At 38.6% G+C, this 18,319-nt stretch overlaps 2 protein-coding genes across 2 annotated transcripts; both read right to left on the bottom strand.

Annotated features, from left to right (window-relative positions):
- Positions 1–1,945: 1,945 nt before the first annotated feature.
- On the bottom strand, positions 1,946–2,904 carry LOC102469967 (olfactory receptor 11H7). The gene has a single exon (XM_006163062.1). It carries the CDS (start codon positions 2,888–2,890, stop codon positions 1,946–1,948), a length of 945 nt encoding a protein of 314 aa, XP_006163124.1. The 5' UTR covers positions 2,891–2,904.
- A 4,025-nt stretch (positions 2,905–6,929) lies between these two features.
- On the bottom strand, positions 6,930–9,714 carry LOC102485415 (olfactory receptor 11H6-like). Its single transcript, XM_006163093.1, has 2 exons — positions 8,857–9,714; positions 6,930–7,040 (listed from the first exon to the last, which is right to left on the bottom strand). The coding sequence occupies exons 1-2, from the start codon at positions 9,712–9,714 to the stop codon at positions 6,930–6,932; spliced, it is 969 nt and encodes a 322-aa protein (XP_006163155.1).
- Between the last annotated feature and the right edge of the window lie 8,605 nt (positions 9,715–18,319).

Genomic DNA, 18,319 nt, shown 5'->3' with positions numbered 1-18,319 from the left:
AAAAAAAAACTGAACCTTAAAAAAAACAACAACAACAGATATAGTAGAAATACAAAGTGGATCAAAGATCTAATCCTAAGATCTCAAACTATAAAACTGCTGCTGGATAACACTGGGGAAACTCTGGGAGCATTGGGGTAGGCAAAGACTTATTAAATAAGGCTCCCAAAGCAAAATCAATAACCCCAACAATAGACAAGTGAGGTTACAGCAGATTAAGAAGTTTCTGCATGGCACAAGACACAGTAATTAGTGTGAATTGACAACTCTCAGAGTGGGAAAATATTTTTGTAAACTATGTCAGCTAAAGAACTGATAACCAGAATATACAGGGAATTCAAGCAGCTGTCCTGAAAAAAAGATGATCAACCGTGTTAAAAAATGGGAGAATGAGTTGAAAAAACTACTTTCTAAGGATGACATTCAAATAGCCAAAAGGCATATGAAAATATGCTCAGCATCCCTCATTATAAGGGAGATTCAGATCAAAACCACAATTACATATCACTTAATCCCAGTCAGAATGACTAAGAAAAAAAAAACAAACCAAAAACAAAAGCAAAAATCCAAAGTGTTGGTGGGGGTGTCTTTAAAGGGGAATTCTCCTACACTGCTGGTGGGAATGTAAATTGGTCAAGCCCCTGTGGAGAACAATATGGAGATTCCTCAAAGTTCTACAAATAGAACTGCCATATGATCTAGCAATCCCACTCCTTGGTATCCACCCAAAGACAGAAGAATCCTTAGTCAGAAAAGTGCTTGCACATCAATGTTTATTGTGGCATTATTCACAATTGCTAAGACTTGGAACCAGCCCAAATGCCCACAAACAGATGAATTGATTGAAAAAGTGTGGCAAATATACTCTATGGAATACTACTTGGCCACGAAAAACAAGACCCTGGATTTTGACAGAAAGTGTACGAATATGGAAGATTTACTGCTGAGTGAAGCAAACCAGGCTATGAAAGAGATATTGTATGTCTCCACTTAATATATACTGAGTGTCCTCACTCTACTGCTGAAACTGAATGACTAAAGGATATAGCAACATAGTAAATGGTTATAAATACCACATACAGTATGGGAAGAGGGCGGGTGAAGGAGTACTGTCTGAGAAAGGACATTAAGGAGAAAAATAGAGAGGCAAGGCATATATGGGAAAAAGAAATGGGTTATTTTCTGTTGAAGATAACGTGTATAGTATTCTCAACTGGTCTGGTGAGAAATGTACGCATATTGGATTATTCACTTTGCAATCACAAGTTTAGTAACGTGATTGAATGTATAAAAGAAATTGAAATAAAAATATAAAAACAAACAAAAGCAAAGCAAAACAAAAACAAATGACAACAACAAAGGATATATCTGATGTCAAACTCTAGGGAAGAAGATCAAGCCCTCTCGGTGGTTCTCATGATGTACTCCTGAACTCACTTAGGGGAATTGCACAAGAACCGCTTTCACTTCCACCAAAAAATTAATTTTTTCTCATGGCTTCAATCTAACTTTCAGCTATCCTTTGTATGTAGTTGATGAAAGTGCTGAATTAAGAATTATAAGGCTGGTTTCACAATCTCTTAGTTTATCCAATAATGATATGTTGCCAAAAATCCAGGACAACAGGCAAATCGTTATTTGTCTTTTAAAAGAAATGGTAGATAAGTATGTAAGCAAATAACCACTTTGAAAAAGCCAAAACCTTCTTGGCAGTAACTATTAGGATTTTTAAAAGTTATTTTTTTCACATGTTTAGGGCCAATCTCTTCCAATGGAATATATTTCTGAATGTAAATGTTTATTAAAATATCAGAAATATATGATGAATTTTGCTTTGAACTAAAGGACTATGATATTTATGAATAAAGCCAAGTCAGGTTGTTTGGAAGAAGAGGTTTATTCTTTCACTTGTAGAAAGAGAGTAAACAGGTTGTAAAAAACCTATTCATAAGCTCCAGATAATCCGTATTCTACAAAAGACATGATGAAGGGCATATTGCATATCCTTATTGCGAAGGCTGTAGATGAGAGGGTTTAAGACTGGTGTTATCACTGAGTAAATCAGAGTGATGATCTTGTGCATAGTAACTGAGTTACCAGAAGTGGGACTCACATACATCACCATTATAGTTCCATAGAATAGAGACACCACAACCAAGTGGGATCCACAGGTGGAGAAGGCCTTTTGACGTCCAGCTGAAGAAGGAACCTGAAGTACAGCTCTAAGCACAAGAGTATAGGACCCAAGGATGTACAAAACAGTGAGAATGATGATAAGAGAGCTCATAGAATGGAATGCATGCTCTATGGTGGCTGTGGGGGCACAGGACAATGCTATAAGTGGGTCCACATCACAGAGAAAATGGTCAATGATGTTGGGACCACAAAAGGGCAGTTGAGAAATAATGAAAATGGTAACAGAGTGTCCAAGGAAACCAATGATCCAACAAAGAGACACCAAAAGGCCACAGAGATGGCCAGTCATGATGGAGGGATAATGAAGTGGACGACAGATGGCCAGGTACCGATCATAAGCCATGACACAGAGGAAGAAGCACTCAGTTGTGCCCAGGGAGAAGAAGAAGTAGAACTGAGCGAAGCAGCCAGAGAAGGATATTGTCTTAGTTTTGGACAGGAAATTGACCAGCATATTGGGAACTGTGCAGGTCACATACCAGATCTCTAGGAAGGAGAAGTTGGCCAGGAGCATGTACATAGGTGTGTGGATTCGGTGGTCCCACCTCACTGCACAAATGATGGCCAGATTCCCAGTCAGAGTCAAAACATACACCAAGAAAATCATTGAGAAAAGGATGATCTGCATTTTCCAGGGGCCAGGAAAGCCCAATAAGACAAACTGAGTCACAGTAGATATTCTTGAGTTATTCATGATCCCCAGACTGTGGAGAGAAGACAGATGAGTATTTACTTTGCTGCTGAGGAGGTTTGATTCATGCAGGTAAATGTACTGGATATTATAAGACAAGTCTTGAACAAATCCTGTCTGATTATGAGTTTTTTGGCCTTGATTCCTTGTAAGTGCTAGGCTGTTTGAATTTTCTGTAATAGTGGATAAAATTCAGTTAAATTTCTTTTTTTGATATAAGGAAATCTTGAAATAGAAGCAAAATCATTTGTTTTATACTCAATTTGTCTAGTGAAAGCTGTTCACATAGAGCAACTATTACTATTCACTTAAAAATACGAAGTCATGTTTGCAGTAATTTAAAAAAAAATTTTATTTGAGAGAGAGAGAGAGAGAGAGAGAGAGAGAGGACATGAGAAAGCAACCTCAGGTCTGGGACTCGAACTGCGGTTGGCCATGTGGGAGTACAGTATCTTAACAACCATGCATCCTCCTGGCTTCACTATTTTCTTTTTTAAACTGATACTAGAAGAAAATAGTAATATTCAGATGATAAAATTCTTTATACGTTTTGCTGTTTCCTATTTAAAGACATTCATATTGTACTATAGTTCATTTAAATTTGGTATTTATTCCTTTGCTTTTACTTTTACTTTACTTGTGAAAAGTCACTATTATTCATTCACTGTGGATAACTTCATATGATAATTTATAATATTTTAAAAAAGACATTTCATTAAAGATGAATATAACATATGAGACATGTTGGGTAAGAAAATTATAATCAGCAAGAAATTCTAAAGTTCTTACTGCTTCCAGAATTTTCCCATAAAATTCAATATTTGGAATATTGTACTTTAGTCCATTTAGAAAATAGTCCCTAGTCTTCAAAATAGCAAGTTAAAAGAAAATCTAAAATATTATTTCAAAACATAATCATTTACCCACATTCTAAAATTTGCCCTTTCTTTCTTTAGAATACTATCACCAAAGAAGATATAGTTTCAACGGTCAAATGCAACTTAAAGGAAAAGCACAATGATAGCTTTAATATTTTGGCATCTCTAGAAAAACTTTAACAATATGCTTTTAACTTTTTTGATTGATAAGAGATTTTTGCCTTAAACTGTTTTTTGATCAAAGTTTCTCTCTCTCTGTAATGCATTTACGTATGTATATACACTTATGCATATTACTCATTGAACATAATTAAAGAGGAAAACACATTTCTATTCAGTGAAGTTATATTAAATAAGATAAATATGTTTATGTTTATGCAACTATTGTAGACACAGCAAGTTAGTAATATATAAAGTAAACTATGAATCTGCTCATCTAGAAATGAACATAACTTTCCTGTTGTGCTAGTTATGTCAAAATAGATTGTAGTCTGGCAGACAAGAAGAGAAGGAATCTAGGGACCAGCAGTTAGTGTAATGGCTATGTTGCTGGACTCCCATGTAGTCGACTGCGGTTCGAGTTCCAGATCCGGTGGCTTAAACTCATGCCGGGCACATGTGCGTGCATGCCCAAGATACCGAGAAGAGAATGGAGAAGGGATTGCAGCGTGACCATCTCCTCTGGAGGGCGATTTCTTTCTTTCTGTCTGTCTGTCTCTCTGTCTCTTTCTGTCTTCTGGTGAGCCCACATGCCCTATAGCAAAAAAGCCTCTCCCCTCCCCCCGCCCCCCCAAAAAAAAGAAAAAAAAGAAGAAATCTGCAAGATGACAATCAATGATTTCTAACTTTGAAAAAACTAGGATGACTATGAAGAGCTAAACTAATGCACGGATGGTCATCTTGGTGAGCCATCATGAAAGAAATTTCCTTATCTTGGGACCTCTACATTTTCTCCTCAATGGAATGAGAAAGCAGTGATGCAGGGAGCAGCCATGGAGCAGCAGCAACACTGATTCTGGACTCAGATTCACAGACTGACCCCAGATCAAAATGCACAAGGAGACTGCACTCCATGTGTTGAGCTAATACTACTCTTGTCAATATTAAAAACAACAAACATATTGAAAACAAACCCAAATAAAAACTGCAGAAGAAACTATTAGTGTAGGACAAAGCATGGTGTATGTTTCAGAGAATTCCAAAGAATTATAAGAAGCAGTTCCAAATATATTCACCATTAAATTTTACGTAATATCTTAATCCTCATACATACTAATTTTATCTTTTTTTTTTCTTTTTTTAAAATGCTTCATCTCCTGCAGGTGCAGCTGAGTAATGGGATGAATAGAGAGGGAAGACTTGAAAGAGGAGAAAAAAGAAAAAAAAATGTTTCTCTTGGTTTCGGTTCTAGGGAATAGTGTAGTTCCACACTGTTTCGCTCAAAATCTCTATAAAAGCTGGACTGTTGCTGGTGCCTCAGTCACTTTCTGAGAGAAGACCTGTGGATGACTTTGGCATCGTTCAGTGCACTTATTTTGGAGCATAATTCCATGGTAATGAATTATTTTTACCATGAATTCCATGGTCATCTTTAGCATTCTGAAAGATTTTTTACTTTCTTTCTTTCTTTCTTTTTTGTTCTTGAGCTGAAAGAGAAACCAATATTATTTATTATTTATTCTCTTGAGCATATTAAATTAAATATATAGGTGAATAGACCCACCTCTGGTTCATAATAGCAGCAATACCCATCAGAGAAGACTTCCCTTCACCCTGTAAGACATTCCTAGATCATTCTGGAGACAGTACAGGGATTCTTTGGCTTTAACGAAGCAGTCCAGTGAGAACTAACTGCATGGCTTATTGCACTGCTGTTGCAACCTAACATTCTGATGAACAATTTCTTACTGAATATATTGGAACTATGGGTTGGCTCTAATTTATGCCTCGTTGTAGTCACTGTTGAGAATTCTCAGATCTTTCTTTGTGTGACCCAGTAACTTTCCTTGTTGTCTCAAGGGACCTTGTTATTCTTGCCTGGGGGTTTCTTTTTTTCCCCCCTTAGGTTTAACAAAGTGAGAAATTTATTGAAGGGGAGGAAAGGAAAAACCAAGCTCCCCAAAAGAAGGGATTTCCCTTGGTGTATTTGATAAATCGATCTACAGAGATGATTAAAAATAGTGTGTTACTGGAACTCTTAAAACACCCCATAGTTTCCTTATGTTTCTCTCTTTCTTTCTTTCTCTCTTTCTTTCTCTCTCTCTCTCTCGCTCTCGCTCTTTCTCTCTTTCTTTCTCTCTCTCTCTTTCTCTCTCTCTCTTTCTCTCTTTCTCTCTCTCTTTCTTTCTTTCTTTCTTTCTTTCTTTCTTTCTTTCTTTCTTTCTTTCTTTCTTTTTATTTTAGAGAGATTTTTGTTACAAGGCATGTGTGCTCGCTGGAGAGACAGAAAGAGATAGAGGGACAGAAAGTGAGAAATCACCCCCTGGGGGATGGCCAGGCCACAATCCCTTCTCCTCCATTCTCCTCTTGGAATCTTGGGTACACACACACATGCACCTGGTGTGAGTTTTAAGACTCCAAGTCCAGGACTTGAACCATGGTAGATTATGTGGCAGTCCAGCAACATAACCATTACACAATTTGCTGGTCCCAATTTATGTTTCTTGACAAAAGTATGTGCTTTTGGTGCTATGGGATAAAGTCCCTGATTAAATATCTTCCTAGAAGGTCACTTTTACTTACAAAGACAATTTTGTGTTATATAAAATATGTATGAGTTATGCATTGGGAAGTACTGTGGGCCCAGTTGTGATAGCATGTGCTGGACACTGCTGAGGTCACAAAGGAGGCCTGCATTTGATTTCTGGTTAAAACAAACAAACAAACAAGCAAACACACTACAAAAGTATAATTTATGATAATTTTTAACATTAAAATTGAATTTAAAGAAATATTGCCCCCCTCAATTCTCATGTTCTCATGATGGGCCTGTTGCCAAACAATATTGCTGGGAATAATTGAGGAACACTGTGCTAGACCATTTTGTTGCTTAGCACCAGCAGGCCCATCTTTTTAGACACTTAATTTCATTGTAAAGTGGCCATGAATAACTCAGGGGTATATTCTCATTTGAAGTATATTGGCCTCTCAGATGATGGCCTATTTCAGTATAGAATCTGGGTAAAAACATGGAATTTGTTCTCTGTATCCTTTTCTGAATGAGACTTTGCCCTATAGACATCTGAGAGGCCCACGCTGCCCTGCGGTGACATGCTCTGTTAGCAAATAGAAATATGTTGAGGACGTGTTTATTCCATATTGCAAATGGCACTGGGTTGTCACAGTTGATTTGGGAGGAAGTACTATGAGTAAAGGTAGTCAGTTGGGAGTAAATGTATTTAAAGTCAAATGTAAAAAGTAAAATAAGACTGATCACCACAAAGTGTGGGCTTACACAGTAGAGCAGTAGGTGAGGAGATGAACGGAGCAGTTTATTGAGAGAGAGTTTTGAATGGCAGAAAGAAATGTGTACTTTATCTCTCAGAGAGGTGCAGCATAGCAGGGTGACGCATGCTCTGTTTCTGGTGCGAAAGAGAGTCTCGAACGATGTCCATTACTAGGCATTTATTTATTTATTTATTCATTTGTTGGCGGCCTCTTGACTCAAAGTCAGATACACATGCAATTGATTCCTTTTACCAGCTAGGATTAAAACTGGCAAAGATACGTCACAGAAAAAGAATATACTTAAATATCTATATAGATATATACAGTACCTATGTAGCTGATCCGTGTACAACATGGGTTTGAATTGTTCAGGGTCAAACTAGTCACTTATAAATGAATTTTTTCCATAAATATATTGAAAAATACAGTATTATAAGTGCATTTTCTCTTTCTTATGATTTTCTTAATAACATTTTCATTTGTCTAGCTTGCTTTATTGTAAGAATACAGTATTAACACATATAATATACAAAATATGTGCTGATTCTTTATGCTATCAGTGAGGCTTTGGGTCAACAGGAGGCTATTGGTAGTTAAGTTTTGGGGGAGTCCAAAGTGACACACAAAGGTTTGACCTTGCTGGAGTTGGTGCTCCTCATGCCTGCATTGTTCAAGGGTCAATAATTATATATATATATATATATATATATATACACAAAAAAATATACACACAAAAAAATGCTATATATTTGCTCAGCAAGGCTGTAGATGTTTTAAAAAATTATTCTTATTATATTTTTAAACATTTGATTGCTATATATAATTTGACTTGTAAAGAGATTTTGCTCAACATGAAATACACCTCAGACCAGTCTAGTTGAGAATACTATACAGTTTATCAACAGGTAATAAAACATTTCTGTGTCCACAAATGTCTTGCTTCTCTATTTTTTCTCCCTGATTTCCTTCCCTATACTCTTCCCCTCTCTTACCCTCATTCCACACTGTGTCCTGTGTTCATAACTATTTTCAGTGCTTTTATATCATCCAATCTTTCAATCTCTTCCATAGCGTGCGATCAGTCGGTATGTATTAAGTGGAGACATACACTATCTTTCTTTAGGCTATGCATGTGTAAAATGTTTTACTGAGGGTTGTCCAGCAGTGTGGTGGTTAAGGAAGCTAGATCCCACATGACCAACTTCATAGTTCAAGTCTCAGACCAGGTGGCTTGAAAAACATGCTGGACATGTGTGGGTGTGTGTGTCCACAAATCCTGAGAAGAGAATGGAAGAAAAGGAATTGTGGTGTGGGGAGGGGACGATGTGCTTTCCCCCTCTTTTTGTTTCTCTGTCACTCTGTAGAGAGCACATGCACCTTGAAGCAAAACCAAAACAAAATGAAAACAAAAAACCCCCCAAAAAAACCCTCCAAAATGTTTATTGAGCATTTATTATTGATGAGCTGAACTTGAACTGCTAAGGAATTGTGAAAGATGTCTCTTCTACTTATGTGTGGGCCAAAACCATTTACGGAAGCCATTCTCCTTTGTTTTTATAAATATGGTAAGAAGTGACTGACTCAGCTTCTCTCTCTCTCTCTCTCTCTCTTTTTTTTTTTCAGCTTCTCTTTAAAAGACCCTGCTGGGTTCCCCGATGTTGGGCTCACATACATCACCATCAGGGTCCCATAGAATAGAGAAACCACTATTAGGTGGGACCCACATGTGGAAAAAGCTTTAGTTCGACCAGCACCAGAGGGAACACGAAGCACAGCTCTGAGAACCAGAGTGTAAGATCCCAAGATGGAGAGGAAGGGCCCAAAAATAATCATTGAGTTGAAGGTGTAACAGATAAGCTCAGTGGAAGGCGCAGGGACGCAGGCGAGTGCAAACAATGGGCCTGGGTCACACACGAAGTGGTCTATGACGTTGGGTCCACAGAAGGGAAGTCGGGAGATAAGGACAATGGGCACTGGGTAGCAGAGGAATCCACCCACCCAGCATGCACAGACCAGGATTACACAGAGCTGCCCAGTCATGATGGAGGGGTAGTGTAGTGGGCGACAGATGGCCAGGTAGCGATCATAAGCCATAACTGATAAGAAGAAGCATTCTGTTGTACCCAGTGAAAAAAAGAAATAGAATTGGAGGAAGCAGCCAGAGAAGGAGATGGTCTTAGTCTCAGAGAGAATATTGACCAGCATGTTTGGGACAGTGGAGGAAACGTACCAGATTTCCAGAAACGCAAAGTTTCCTAAAAGGATGTACATGGGTGTGTGAAGCCGCTTGTCCCATTTCACTGCACAGACAATTGCCCCATTCCCCAGCAGGGTCAGAAAATAGAGAACTAGGATTAATGAGAAGAAGAAACTCTGCATCTGCCTTTGACCATGGAAACCCAGGAGGACAAATTCAGTCACAAAATGCATTGTTCTGTTCTGTTCTGTTCCCCAAGCTATTAGAAAAACAGACATAAGCAAAAAATGAATAATAACGAACATATATAGATCTAGCAAATACATTGCTGGAAAATTGTAGAAAGTATTTTTTACATTTATTATCTTATTTGGTCCTCCTAATGACCTTCGAACCGTTAGTAACATGTACTTTATTCTTATGTTTTATAGAAAAAGAAGTTGGAGTTCAGGAAGATTTAAAAAGTTTACTTAAATATATGTTCAAAGACAGTGATTCTTAGATATACTGCCTTATTTGGAGATCGGTTTGAAACAAATTTCACTTAAAGTATTCTTATAATCCTGAGTTTCAGTAATGTTTTATCTTTTTATTTTTCTTCATCTTTTTTCATCCTTTATAAATGTTTGTTTAAATTGCCAGAGAGACAGAGAATGAGAGAGCAAGAGAGAGATAATGGGAAGGCATTAGTAGGATGTGAGCATGCCATAATCACTTCTCCACATTGTCAGGATCTGGGGCATGCATGCATACACACCTGTGCCTGATAGGTTCTTCAAGCTGCTGGCATTGGCCAAGTGGGTTCCATCTCCTTTAACCACTAAGCTATAGAGCTGGCTCCAGTAATGTTTTATCTTTTATGGTAAAAACCATTGCCCCTTGGGTATCCTACATACAAGTATACATTTTGAAAACAAATTTTAAAATTTTGAGGGACCAGCAGTTAGTGTAATGGCTATGTCGCTGGACTCCCATGTAGCTGATCACAGTTCGAGTCCAACACCTGGTGGCTTAAACTCACACTAGGTGCATGTGCGTGTGTGCCCCAAATCCCGAGAGAATGGAAGAGGAGGAATTGCGGCATGGCCATCCCCCCTGAGGGGTGATTTCTCACTTTCCTTCTCTCCTTCTCTCTGTCTTTCTGGCGAGTGCACGCGTCCTATAGCAAAAACCTTTCCCTTCTCAGAAAAAAAAAAAAAAAAAATAAAACAAAAACAACAAAAACAGAAAAACTGAGTATCTGTATGGCACAAAACAGCTGCCAAATTGCCTTGGTGGTCAGGATTTCCTATGTAGAAGCTCAGTAAAAAACAGATCGTAAGGAAACTGGCGTAGGAGTCTTGAGCCCCTTGCTTTTGCTTCCCTCAGGGAGATGCTGTAGGACCCCTCTGTAAAATACTCAGGAAACTACCTGTCTAGTTCCCTCCAGATCACACTTCCTGGGTGGCGCCAGACTTTGCTGAACAACCCGGCCTATGCTCCTTAGGAGATCTGGTTTTCTCAGAGCACTTCTTTATGTTGAGCAAAATCTGTCTCCTTTATTGCTTCAACTCGTTGATCCTGGGATCTCCCAGGTCAATAGGAAAACTTGAACTTTGTTGAATCTACTCAAAATATATCTAATTCCTCTTCCATGATGATGCTGGCTAGATCTTAAATAACTGAGGGCAGCTCAACCATTTCCCAGCTCCTTTCTCCCCCACAAGCTGCACTATTCCACATCATTGCTGGCTTTTCAGGCACCTTGCTGCTGGGTATGTTAATTTCTCTAGTATATAAAATTCTGCACCTTTATTTTTGCTAGGAATTGAGCCTAAGCTCTATAGTTTGTTTCTTCATCTTCTTGTTTCTATCTGTTAAATAATGAAGAGTTGACTTAAGCGAACATCCATATCCTGTAGCAAATTAAAAAAAAAAAAAAAGGGAACAGGGTTGCCTTAAGATGTTCAAAAACTGGATCGACTTTTATATATTGGCTGAACCCAGAGTTGAGACAAAACTATAAACTCAGATATTTTGCTAACGTAACAACCTTCTTGAAACTATTGGTCGAAGCTTACTTTTATGTCCTAAAGTTTCCTTGTTACAGCTCAGGATATTTGGCTGGGTGAGCCACTATCAGTATTTTAAATTTATCAACATATTGACTTTACAATTAGGATAATCAGCCATGTTACTTAACGTCATTGGTAAGATACTCACAAAACTCCATCCTTATGCTATTTATACACTCTGCCAAGAGTAAGAGGCCTGCTTCTCCGTACGTGATCAAACCTGGAGCAAACCAAGAAGGTTAAATGTTTCATTGTGAAGGTAACTTTGGACATTCACAATATTTTTAGGATAATAAAAAATGTTTCTAGGGGCTGGCAGGCGGCATGGTGGTTGAGGTATGGACTCCCATATGGTCGACCACGGTTCACGTTCAGGACCTGGAAGCTTGCTTTTTCACTCTTCCTTTCTCTCTATCTGTCTCTCTCTGGAAACATAATGATAACAAATAAAATTAAAAATAAATTTTAAAAGAAACAAAACAATCAGGAATTTTCTAATAAACATGGTTTTTATGAAAATGTAAATGTTGCCCAAGCTATTTAGTTAAGTGGATTACAATGATGATGACATATGTATTTCCAGGAGAGTTGTAATTTCAAACACACTTTCCTTATTACACTTATATTTGCAGACTACTTGCTGTCACTCTTTATTGGTAAATATAATTACTGGGCTTGCAATTAAAAAAAAAATCAAATGTTAAATTTAAATTGTAGCACTTTATCCATATGTTTATTTGTTCAGGAAGGAATAAAGACAAATGTTTATTCACTGTTTATTGTTCTAAGCAATGTTCTAAGTTCTTGGGTACAGTGGCAAATGTAAAAAAAAAAAATAAAAATCTCAGGGCCTGTAGATGGCCTATGGTTATGTAGCTGGACACCCACATGGTCAAACGTGGTTCGAGTCCTGGACTTGAAAATCACTCTGGGTGCATGTGTGCGTGTGCCGAAGATTCCAAGAGGGGAATAGAGGAGAAGGGATTGTGTAATGGCGCTCCCCCATGGCGGGGAGGTGGGGTGGGGTGATTTCTCACTTTCCCTCTTACTGTCTCTCTCTCTTTCTCCAGTGACTGCATGCACCATAAGGCAAAAACTTCTAAAAAAAAATTATCCCCTTTTGGAACTTAAGCAGTATAAAAGCGATTAAAATTGCCACCTATACCATCATGCGCAAAGACTGGGGGTCCCTTGAGCTATGTGTTTTGCAGCATGTACCACTGTGCTCTGTGGGTCTGAAAAAAGATATTTACTTCAGTGTGATATAATGTACAGCTATGTAGTGCAGTAGCATGATAACACATTTTGTTTTGGCAGAAATGAGATATTTTGGGCTTTTCTAGACAGTAGGCAGAGACATGAGATACAAATTAACTTACCCTACTGACAGGCCAGAAGTTCTTGCCACCAAGAAGAGAAGTTCAGTTTCAATCTGTGATATTTAGGCTGGAGCCAGACCTCAGAAGTCTTGACTTTAGCTGATCTTTATTAGATTTCATTATGCCCAAGACCTTGTTGACATTATTTATATTGCAGTGAAATTTTAGTTATGTGGAATACAGGGTCCCAGAGAGATGGATAAATGTCACAGGTAATTTGAAATCACACTGCTTCCATTTCTAGTGCCTTCACCTCCAATGTACATTATTATTAGCTCAAATGGTAAATTTAGATTTACCTCTTTTGTCTTTCTATTCACCTCAAATGATTACACAAGTGGGCAGCTAGTGAGAAGAGGAGGAACAGAGGGCCTGGGCAATCCATTCTGTAAGAACTAATAACAGAGCCAGAATAGAAAAGATTCTCTTCTATTTCCCTTTCTGTGAATTTAAGCCACTTGCCCGGGTAAAAACACTTTTTAAATAAGTGTGGGAGTTCCTCTTCCTATAAATGTTGGCATTTTAAGGCTAATCTACAGGTAAGTCTGCATACCAGTCTGCTGGCTTACTTCTTGATTGTTTCCACTTGCCACTCACCAATACCTGGAAAGATAAAGACAGCCTGTGTTAATTGCTTCTGCAGGATAGTCTGTCAATCAACTAATTTTGCAGGCAAAGTGGTGCAAGACTCAGCTATATGCTAACTGATGGGAATTTATGCTCCTTTTGTTCTCTAAATATGTAAGATATTTGAGCAACATTTCCCCTAAGTGGATCATATAGTGAGAAGTCCATAATTCCTAAGTGAGTCTGTTGGGAGAAGAGAGGGGAAGGGCCTAACGTGTTTTCTACAAAGAAATGAAGAATTCACAGATTTACAGAAGCTGCATAGTGTTAGCACCTGACAGCAGGGAATGCACAGCAGCAGGGTTGCACTGACGCAGGCAGACTTTCCTTACGTACCTGATGGCGGTTCTGGCTCCTGGACGAACATGCAAGAGAAACTCCAGCCACAAGAATCATCCCATTGACACGACCTAAAAGCTGAGTCATGGATGGAGAGTGTGATGTGTGATCCCAGAGACTTGCTTCCTTTAGTGCTCTGAACTAATGAAGTGTGTTTTTCATGCCAGTGATTACTAAGAGTTTATGTCTCTTCTGAATAGGATCCACAGGTCCCCAGTGTTTTCCCTGGGAGGCACCTACTTTCCTGTGCCTGTTTCTCTGTGCATTTATCTAATTCTACCTGCATCTGTTTATATCTTCCCCAATGATTTTACTAGTGAAGCAGAGAGTTCAGGATAAATACTCAAGAGAGAACATGAAACGTTTCCTTTTTGTGGAGCTATCCTCCCTCTAAGGAACTGATCTACCTAGGGAGAGGGGGAGGTTAATTGAGGAGAAGAGAGAGAAAGAAGGAATATGTGTGTGTCTATTATTATGTATGTGTGTGAGATCTCTCCAAAATAGACTTGTTCCACTTTGTTAGTCCATGTAATTGATCTACATTTATTATGCACCAATCATGTGTTAGGCTCTGGTTAAACACTGAGTACACACAAGAGATGGGAATGTACATGTCATGGAAATTACATACTTGCTTTATGGTTAAATATAAATGTATTAAGAAATATCTATCATATAATTAACCTCGATTTGCTTTATTCTTCTTTATTCTGTAAGCACTTCTTTGTCTGTACATAGTTCACTTAATTTTATGTTCAGCATAAGATAAAACATCTCCTTTTTAAATTTTTTCTTCTTTGTTAAGTTTATTGTCTTTATCTGGAGTATCGTCACAGAAGGTTGTTTGGCTTGGCTGTCAGCAACTCACCCGTGAGCTCTGAGGAAGCTTGCTTTCTTCTGGGCTATTTGATCTTGCTTCTGGGCCAAGGACATTTGGAGATGATTCCACTTCTTTTTAACTTCTTTCTTGAGCTTCTTTTCATAGACTGGATTCTCTCACGTAGCAGCGTGAGCTTTCTTATATTTGTCTCCCATCATGTCTGGAGTTACATTGTTCTCTATGCACTGAGAGAATTGTTTCTTGTAAGTGTCATTTTCTTCTACTAGGTAATGCATATAATCTGCCACGTTCTGACCCATCATGTGCTTCTGCATTAAATCCCTTGCTTTCAGAATTATAAGCAGAGTGACTACCTGATGGCATAATTGTTTCGTTGCTGGACTCCCAAGTAGTTGGGTGTGGTTTGAGTCCTGGATCTTGCAGCTTAAAACTAATGCCAGGTGCTTGTGCAAGCATGCACAAAATCCTGTAAGGAGAATGGAGGAAAACGGAATGTGGCATGGCCATCCCCCTGGGGGTGATTTCTTGCTTTCTTTCTCAAGGTGTTCACTTTTCTCTTCTAACCTGCTAAGTTGTTTTATCATGGGTCCTTACTCAAGGTGTTCACTTTTCTCTTCTAACCCGGATTTCAGCACTTGATAGTGTATTTCTTCATTATTATGCACAGGATCTGGTCTAGGGATAGGTTTTTTTTTTGGAGAGATTTTCACTGTAAGGGCGCGTGCGCTCGCCAGACAGACAGAGACATAGAGACAGAAAGCGAGAAATCACCCCCCAGGGGGGATGGTCACGCCGTAATCCCTTCTCCTCCATTCTCCTCTCGGGATCTTGGGCACGCACGCACACGTGCCCGGTAGGGATAGGTTTTGTGTGTTCATATGCAATGTCCACAGATGGGTAGTAGCATGCTACCGCCCACCATCAGATGTCAAAGCAACCTCCACTTTGCAATTATAGTCATCTGGAAGAGAAGAATACATAGATTTATGACAAGCACAATATAAAGCTCCATTTTGGGTTGGGAGGAAATGTTTCAAGATAGTTGTCTTTGATAATACACATTTTATCGCTGCTACTGCCATGGTGAATCCAGAGGCTTCTTAGGTGGCACAAAATAGTTGTTCTGAAGAGAAATTGCTTTAAAAAAAACTACTTTTTGGAAAAACTACTTTTCAACCCTTGACAGACTGTCACTGTGAGCCTGTCATCCTTTTTTGAGATATTTTTTGCTCTAGGGCATATGTGGTTGCTGGAGAGACAGAGAGAGATGAAGAGAGGGAACGTGAGAAATCACCATGGGGGGATGGCCATGCTGCAATCTCTTCTCCTCCATTCCCCTCTTGGAATTTTGGCCACATATACACATACCCCTCATGTGAGTTTGAAGCCACTGGGTCTGGGACTTGAACTACGATCAACCATGTGGGAATCCAGAACCTTAACCACTATGCCATCTGTTGGCTCCTCACTTGGTATCTCTCAAAGCAGGCCTTATTCTTGACAACTTTAACAAATCTCATCCTGCAGAACAGAGGTCTGTGTTCCTGACAGTAGACAGACCTGCAGGCCCACAAGAACTACCAAGGGAGAAAAGCTCCCTTTTGAATTTTAAGTAGAGCTTAAACCTTTTTGAAAAAATTTAGTCTCTCTAAGAGCAGAGTTGTAATGTTGTTGACTGACATGATGCAGTATTAATGAAAAATGAAAGTTTGATACTACAAATTGGAGATGGGAAGTATGAATTCTTTCCATGATATCAAAGGAATGAAAACAACCAAATGAGACAGGGAACCTGAGGTGGAGGTAATTCAATCACAGCAAGACAGAAAATGAACAAGTTTAGAGGTAAGATTTTGAAAGTGTGGGTTCTCAAAAATGTAGTCAATGTCTCAGCAGTATTAGTAACCCATGAATCTTGTTAGAAATACATATTGTCAGGATGTACCTGACCAAGTGAATCAGAAACTCCAGCTGTAGAGACCAGCAACCTGGTTTAACAAAATTTCCAGGTGTTTCCACTGCACACTGAAGTTTGAGGATCACTATGGAAGATGACAGAGTACTAGAGTCTGAGATAAAGGTAGGTTTTTGAAACAGTTTCTAAGTTTGAGAGGGATTTCAGTAGGTTCTAGAATTAACTGAGCATGTTTAGAGAGAGGGTTATGTGTGGAATTTGTAGAGATAATGGGCACTTAGAACTGAGTTACCGGTGATGTCATATATTGAACTAAGATTTTCATGTCTGTTAAAGCAGGATTGGATTTAAATATCTAGTGGTGCTTTTGAGAGAGATTTGGAATAGGCAAGGAATGGTGGAGATGATTATGCAGGTATCATATGATGTGGGGTGACCTGAGTTAAAAAGGAGGCACTGCCTAGGGCAGACCTGAATTTAAGGAGACAGTATGGAGTAATAGAAAAAAAAAAAAACTGTAACAGAAAATCTGGATATAGATTGAGTGTTTTTACTTATTAGGTGTAAGAACTTAGTGAGTTCCAGTTTCTTCAAGTATTAAATTCTTACTACCTTCCCCTGTGAACCTCATAAGGCTAATGTGAAGATAAGATGAGATAACCGATAAGAAAATATTTGGTAGGTCAGGGAAAAAAAAGAGAAATGAAGATTTCCTACAGATAATTCAGCCTTCAGCCCCCAAAATTGAGTGGAGAGGCAAGGGGCAGGCTTTCAGATGAAGACTCCAGCATTGCAGCTGAGAACTAGGCATTTCAGGGAAAAAAGCAAAATGAAGATTTCCTATCGATAATTCAACCTCCAGCCCCTGAACTTGAGTGGTAGGAAGCCCCTCTAGCCTCTCTGTCTCTGTCTGTCTCTGCCTATCTATCTTCTCATTTTTTTGGTAATTTTCCCCCCAAACTATTAAACTGCTTCTAGAAAACACTGGGGAAACTCTGAGATATTGGGGTAGACAAAACATAAGACCCCTAAAGCACAGTCGATAATCCCCAAAATAGACAAGTGGGATTACATCAGACTAAGAAGTTTCTGCATGGCAAAAGACACAGTAATAAGTGTGAATCAACAGCCCTCAGAATGGGAAAATATTTTTGTAAACTCTGCATCAGATAAGGGATTGATAACCAGAATACATAAGGAACTAAAGAAGCTGTTTGGAAAAAAGATGATAAACCCTATTAAAAGATGGGAGAAGGAGTTGAAAAGAACACTCACTAAAGATGACATACGAATAGCCAGAAGGCATATGAAAAAATACTCAACATCCCTCATTGTAAGGGAAATACAGATCAAAACAATAATGAGATACCACCTAACCCCAGTCAGAATGGTGAAGATTAAAAAAACAAAGAATGATAAGTGTTGGCAGGATGTGGTGAAAGGGGAACTCTCTTACACTGCTGGTGGGAATGTAAATTTTTCCTTTAAAATTTTTTTAAGGTAAAGTATTGTCTTGGCTTTCAGATCCTCCTTTATCTTGTTAATAATCCCCTTTTCCCCCTCCCCTCTAAAAAAGGCAAGGGGCAGTCCTTCAGAAGACTCCTCCATTGCTGCTGAGAAATAGTCATATCAGGGTAAAAAGAAAAATAAAGATTTTTCTTGTGTGTGTGTGTGTTTTATTTAAATTTATTTATTTACATTCATTCTCAGTCTTCATGGTGGATTTTTCTAGGCCACAATTTTCTCTTCTATGTC

This window comes from Tupaia chinensis, unplaced genomic scaffold (genome assembly GCF_000334495.1).
Source record: "Tupaia chinensis unplaced genomic scaffold, TupChi_1.0 Scaffold141372_1, whole genome shotgun sequence".
NCBI lineage: Eukaryota > Metazoa > Chordata > Mammalia > Scandentia > Tupaiidae > Tupaia > Tupaia belangeri.
This window is presented reverse-complemented; position numbering and strand designations above follow the sequence as displayed.